The 6,565-nt window shown below is 43.5% G+C and overlaps 1 protein-coding gene across 1 annotated transcript in view; it reads left to right on the forward strand.

Annotated features, from left to right (window-relative positions):
- Positions 1-6,565, forward strand: part of fer1l4 (fer-1 like family member 4) — a gene marked incomplete at both ends in the record, with an annotated part of 112,825 nt that overhangs the window by 59,264 nt on the left and 46,996 nt on the right. Inside the window, 3 exons of the mRNA XM_084315837.1 lie at positions 1,080-1,232; positions 2,668-2,869; positions 4,105-4,229. Coding sequence (XP_084171963.1) covers positions 1,080-1,232; positions 2,668-2,869; positions 4,105-4,229 — 480 coding nt within the window. The remainder of the gene's footprint in view (positions 1-1,079; positions 1,233-2,667; positions 2,870-4,104; positions 4,230-6,565) is intronic.

Here is a 6,565-nt window from a genome sequence, read left to right on the forward strand (position 1 = left end):
CTCCACAGTTGCAGTTAAAGATTAGGCTACACTAATATTATAATATTATACTATAAGACGTCACCATCACTTTCATACCAACCGTGTCCTTATTGGATTATTTATGTTGACGGAACTGATGAGTTATATTCATTAAAGAAAGTTGATTTAATAAAAGAAAGACTAATTTAATCAGATTAATCACTTTATTCAAATTGAGGATTTAGTTTATATGAAAAAACTTCCCACCACAGTCAGCCGAAACCTGTCCAATGTTGACTGAAAACACACTTCTTCAATCAATATCTGAATAAAATAATATAAATCTACTACTATGTTCTATGCTACTATGGCTATACTACTATCTACTATGCTAATATGTCTATACTAATACCTAGTATACTATGCTAATACAGTATGTACTATATTACTACCTACTGTGCTAATATGTCTATTCTACTATCTACTATGTACTATGCTACTATGCCTATACTATTACCTACTATGTTATTATGTCTATACTACTATCTACTATGTACTATGCTACTATCCCTATACTACTACCTACTATTAGGGATGTCCGATATTATCGGCCTACCGATATTATCGGCCGATATCGGCATTAAAATGTGATATCGGAAAATATCGGTATCGGTTTTTACATTTCTATAACCTTTATTTACCCAGGCAAGCAAGTAAGAACAAATTCTGATTTTATTTATTGTCAAAACTATGCATACTGTTGTGTTAATTCCACAACAAGAGATATGTAATGTTAATTACCTGAAATTATTCCATTTTTTGGGGGGGGGGGGAAACCCTGCATATATCGGTATCGGTTGATATCGGTTGATATCGGTATCGGTAAAAAAGCCAATATCGAGCATCCCTACCTACTATGCTAATATGTCTATACTACTATGCACTCAGAATTACCACTTACCCTTAGCTGCCAGAGTTGTACCCTTCCTGCTGATTTATTTGTTGTACACAACTTTCAAGTAGCTTTGGATAAAAGTGTCAGCTTAAGTAGCTTTGGATAAAAGTGTCAGCTAAATTACTACATGTAAATGTAATCCCCCCCCCCCCCCCCCCCACAGCCCCAGAGCACCCTTCCAGATGCGTTTCTATGGTTACTGAGTGGCGGGAAGAGATTGGCCTACTGTCGAATCCCCGCCCACTCCATCCTGTTCTCAATGGTTGAGGAGCAGAAGGGGCGGGACTGTGGGAGGGTCACCACCCTCTACATGAAGGTACCACACACACGCACGCACGCACGCACACACACACACACACACACACACACACACACACACGCACACACGCACACGCGCGCGCACACACGCACACACGCACACACGCACAGTACACACAGTACACACAGTACACACACAGTACTACTACTACACACACACACACACACACACAAAACAACGTACAAATTACATGTTTAGTGTGTGATGTAGAGAGTGCAGGCTGTAGAGAGCATTCTGACTGGAAACATCACTGCCTGGTTTGGAAACAGCACGGCACAGGACAGGAAGGCCCTACAGAGAGTGGTGCGCTCAGCAGAACGTACTACGGGTATTCCACTACCACCCCTGCAGGACTTATATAACAGGAGGTGCAAATCCAGAGCCTGCAGAATAATGAAAGACCCCCACCACCCCAACAACAGCCTGTTCAAGCTGCTGCGGCCAGGCAAGTGCCTACGTACACACGCTGCGAGAACAGAGAGACTCTGGCTCAGCTTCTTCCCCCAGGCCATCAGAACACTGAACACTGAACTCTCCACTCACAAGTACACATGAGCACACACAGACACACACAGACACACACACACACACACAACACTCATGCGGCAACCGCTAAAACAACCACGTAAACAAAATGTCACTTTAAAAAATAGAAAGTCACTTTAAAGGAAGGAGGTACTAATAGTATAGTTTAGATACATTAAGAGTTAAAATGGTAAATTGTATTGTATAGTAGTGTATATAGGAACCAGTTTCTCAGGAACTTAGCATGTCTTTTTTACCATGCATATCTTGTGTCTTACCTATTTTACATTTTCTATGTTTCTTTTTTTCTATGCCTATTTTTATTATTGTATTTTGCACAATCAATGACCACCCGCATTTCACTGTATGCCCTTGTATGTATGTGACAAATAAACCTCTTGATTCTTGATTCTTGATTTGATCTGATATTTAAGCTAAATATATTTGATCTGTCAATCAATCATATCAATATCAATCTGTCATATATAATTGCTCATATAGCTTCATTAGTCTGTCTGTCTGTCTGCCTGTCTGTCTGTCTGTCTGTCTGTCTGTCTGTCTGTCTGTCTGTCTGTCTGTCTGTCTGTCTGTCTGTCTGTCTGTCTGTCTGTCTGTCTGTCTGTCTGTCTGTCTGTCTGTCTGTCTGTCTGTCTGTCTGTCTGTCTGTCTGTCTGTCTCTCTGTCTGTCTGTCTGTCTGTCTGTCTGTCTGTCTGTCTGTCTGTCTGTCTGTCTGTCTGTCTGTCTGTCTGTCTGTCTGTCTGTCTGTCTCTCTGTCTGTCTGTCTGTCTGTCTGTCTGTCTGTCTGTCTGTCTGTCTGTCTGTCTGTCTGTCTGTCTGTCTGTCTGTCTGTCTGTCTGTCTGTCTGTCTGTCTGTCTGTCTGTCTGTCTGTCTGTCTGTCTGTCCAGTCGCCAGGTGGTCCAATGGGGCAGATCTTCGCTAAGCTGGAGGTGTACCTATGGCTGGGTCAGACTAAATACTCCAAGGAGGCAGTGAACAGCCTGCCTGAGGAGTTTGTCCCCATCTTCCAGGAGGAGCAGGAAGAGGAGGAGGAGAGGAAGGCGTCAGCCTTGGGGACATCCAGAGCTCCTGTCCGTCTGTCCTGCCAGGGTGAGTTAGCTACATCCAGAGTCAGAGTCAGAGAGTCAGAGATTTTATTTGCCACGTGAGTTTTTATGGCTCATGAACTCGGCATAACGTCGCATTCTATTCAACGTCGGAGGTTGGAAGCTCCCAATTGGAAAATATGAATTGTAACATCAGAGTGCGTTCCAGTGCCCAGCTCGAAAAGAAACCATACATTCGGAAAATAATATGTCCTTTATCTAAGGGAGAACCATATAGATATGTCCACGACGTCCACAGATAACTGCATCTTGTAAAAGTGTGAGTTGAGAGACCGACCCTGAGTTTCCCGCTCGGTCATTCTGACTTCGAGGGCCGTTCCGTTGCATTGGATTTTCATTTTCACTGGAATGCTACTTCAATGGAACGCACCATCACACCTGGGATTAGACTTGCACCAGTGCTGTGTGTGTGTGTGTGTGTGTGTGTGTGTGTGTGTGTGTTATACAGACAGTAGGATTAGACTAGATTTACACCAGTGCTGTGTGTGTGTTATTATACAGACAGTAATTAGACTAGATTTACACCAGTGCTGTGTGTGTGTGTGTGTGTGCGTGTGTGTGTGTGTGTGTGTGTGTGTGTGTTATACAGACAGTAGGATTAGACTAGACCTACACCAGTGCTCTGTGTGTGTGTGTGTGTGTGTGTGTGTGTGTGTGTGTGTGTTATACAGACAGTAGGATTAGACTAGATTTACACCAGTGCTGTGTGTGTGTGTGTGTGTGTGTGTGTGTGTGTGTGTGTTATTATACAGACAGTAATTAGACTAGATTTACACCAGTGCTGTGTGTGTGTGTGTGTGTGTGTGTTATTATACAGACAGTAATTAGACTAGATTTACACCAGTGCTGTGTGTGTGTGTGTGTGTGTGTGTGTGTGTTATTATACAGACAGTAATTAGACTAGATTTACACCAGTGCTGTGTGTGTGTGTGTGTGTGTGTGTGTTATTATACAGACAGTAATTAGACTAGATTTACACCAGTGCTGTGTGTGTGTGTTATTATACAGACAGTAATTAGACTAGATTTACACCAGTGCTGTGTGTGTGTGTGTGTGTGTGTGTGTTATTATACAGACAGTAATTAGACTAGATTTACACCAGTGCTGTGTGTGTGTGTGTGTGCGTGCGTGCGTGTGTGTGTGTGTGTGTGTGTGTGCGTGTGTGTGTGTGTGTGTGTGTGTGTGTGTGTGTGTGTGTGTGTGTGTGTTATTATACAGACAGTAGGTACTTCCAGCTGCGGGCTCATCTCTACCAGGGGAGGGGCTTGATGGCTGCTGATGACACCGGCCTGTCAGATGCCTACGCCAAGGTCCTCTTTGCTACACAGTGTCAAGTCACACGGGTAGGTGTGTGTGTGTGTGTGTGTGTGTGTGTGTGTGTGTGTGTGTGTGTGTGCGTTTGCGTTATCAAAAGCAGCTTTATGATACAGCTAATACACCGGATGTGGTTGTTGTTTATGACAATAGAGAGGTCACCATTTTAGTAGTAAGATGTACTTTTGAATACAGTCTGGAAGGGGCATTTCTTACCAAGTGTAGGCGCCGTAATGGAGGTCTCTTTATTATGATTCAGTATTCTAGTTGTGTTGTATTATTAGTTGTACTGTACTGTCACTGACCTCCGACAAGTCCAAGATCTCCAATAAAGGGGTTATAGCATGCGGGTTAAGTGATCATTATATGATATTCTGTACCCGCAAAAAACTAAAACAAAAGGCTGGCTGCCACAAAACAGTCACATCTAGAGACCTCAACCTACTCTAGCGAGGCCTTTAACCTTGAACTGGAGAGTCTGGACTGGTCAGATGAGCTCAATGGTACACTGGTTGAAGAAACTTGGCTTGGTTTCAAAACCAAATTCTCAACAATACTAAACGACATGGCCCCCCTAAGAACCACCAGGGTAAAAAATCGCGCTGAGCCGTGGATGCACTCCGAAATACTGGCCGCTATGAAAACCAGAGACAAAAAATGCTCTGAGTTTCGTAAAAACCAGTCAAAGCTTACTAAAAGCACGAGCAGTGAACTCCAAGCCCACGTGACTGAACTCAAACTAGAAAGAAACAGACTAAGAAACGACGTAAACTCCATGATCAAAACTGCAAAAAAGAATTTCATCAATGACAAAACTGAGGAAAACAAAAACAAACCACGTGAACTTTGGAAATTACTCAATAATCAACTAGGATGCAGTAAAAAACTTAAAACCAGATTCTCAAACATAAACATAAAAACGGACAACACGCTCATCACAGACAAGCTGGATGTAGCCAATTACTTAAACATTTTCTTCACAAACATAGCCACAACACTGGTAAACAAACTACCCTCCCACTCAGGGCTTTATGGGGTAGAACACATAGTAGCTTACTACAAAAACCTAGGGGTCCGCAAGGACGACTTCAAGCTAGAAATGGTAACAACAGATGAGGTACTCAATAAACTGAGCGCCCTCCAACCTAACAAGGCCACTGGCCATGACAACATCCCCTCCAAATTCCTCAGAGACTCAGCAGCCGCCATCACCCCAATCATCACACACATAATAAACCTCTCCATAAAACAGGGACACGTCCCCAAGGACTTCAAAATTGCGAGGGTGACCCCTCTGCACAAAAAGGGCAGCAAATTAGACCCAGGCAACTACCGCCCTGTTTCTATTCTCACCTCCATCTCGAAAGTCATGGAAAAAATAGTCTACGAACAGGTCGAAAAGTACCTAGCGGAAAAAAATCTAATCTACGAATTCCAATCTGGCTTCAGAACATCCCACTCCACTGACACATGCCTTCTCTATTTGAATGACCACATCAAACAAGAGGTGGACGCAGGCAAATACTGCGGCATGGTCATGCTGGACCTACAAAAGGCCTTTGACACGGTCAATCACTCCATTCTGATTGACAAGCTAAAAGCAATTGGTTTTGATAGTCTATCAGTGAGCTGGATGCAATCCTACCTTGAGGGCAGGGAACAGATGGTGGAGGTAAACGGTACCCTATCCCCCCCTCTCACAGTGAGCTGTGGTGTTCCACAAGGAAGCATACTAGGACCGCTACTGTTCCTAATTTATGCAAATGACATGTCGTCAGCTTGTGACTGCAACTTGTTCCTGTTTGCGGACGACTCAGCCCTGCTGGTCTCTGACAAGAACAAGTTACAGGTTGAAAAAACCCTCAGCTCTGAACTAGGCAGAATCTGCATATGGCTCGCTGATAACAAACTATCATTACACATGGGCAAAACAGAGTCCATTCTCTTCGGTTCAAATAACAAACTCAGCAAGACCGACGGCTTCTCAGTTACAGTGGGTGACAATATTGTCACAAGGAAAGATGAAATTACCTACCTGGGTTCCATCCTAGAGGCTAATCTCTCCTGTGACAAAATGGCATCCAATGTAATAAAAAAAGTCAACCAACAAACTCGATTCTTGTACCGGATCTCCTCTCTGGTAAACAAGAATACCCTGAAGACTCTGGCAGGAGCACTCATTCAGGGGTACTACGACTATGCTTGCACCTCATGGTACCAAAGCACCTCAAAGGCGCTAAAAACAAAATTACAAACATCTCAAAACAAACTGGTCAGACTACTGCTTGACCTTACTCCTAGAACCCACCTCACCCCTGCCCACTTTGACAACCTAGGATGGCTTAGAGTAGATGACAGAGTACAG

The sequence above is a fragment of the Notolepis coatsorum genome (genome assembly GCF_963971535.1).
Source record: "Notolepis coatsorum genome assembly, chromosome: 6".
Classification (NCBI taxonomy): Eukaryota; Metazoa; Chordata; class Actinopteri; order Aulopiformes; family Paralepididae; genus Notolepis; species Notolepis coatsorum.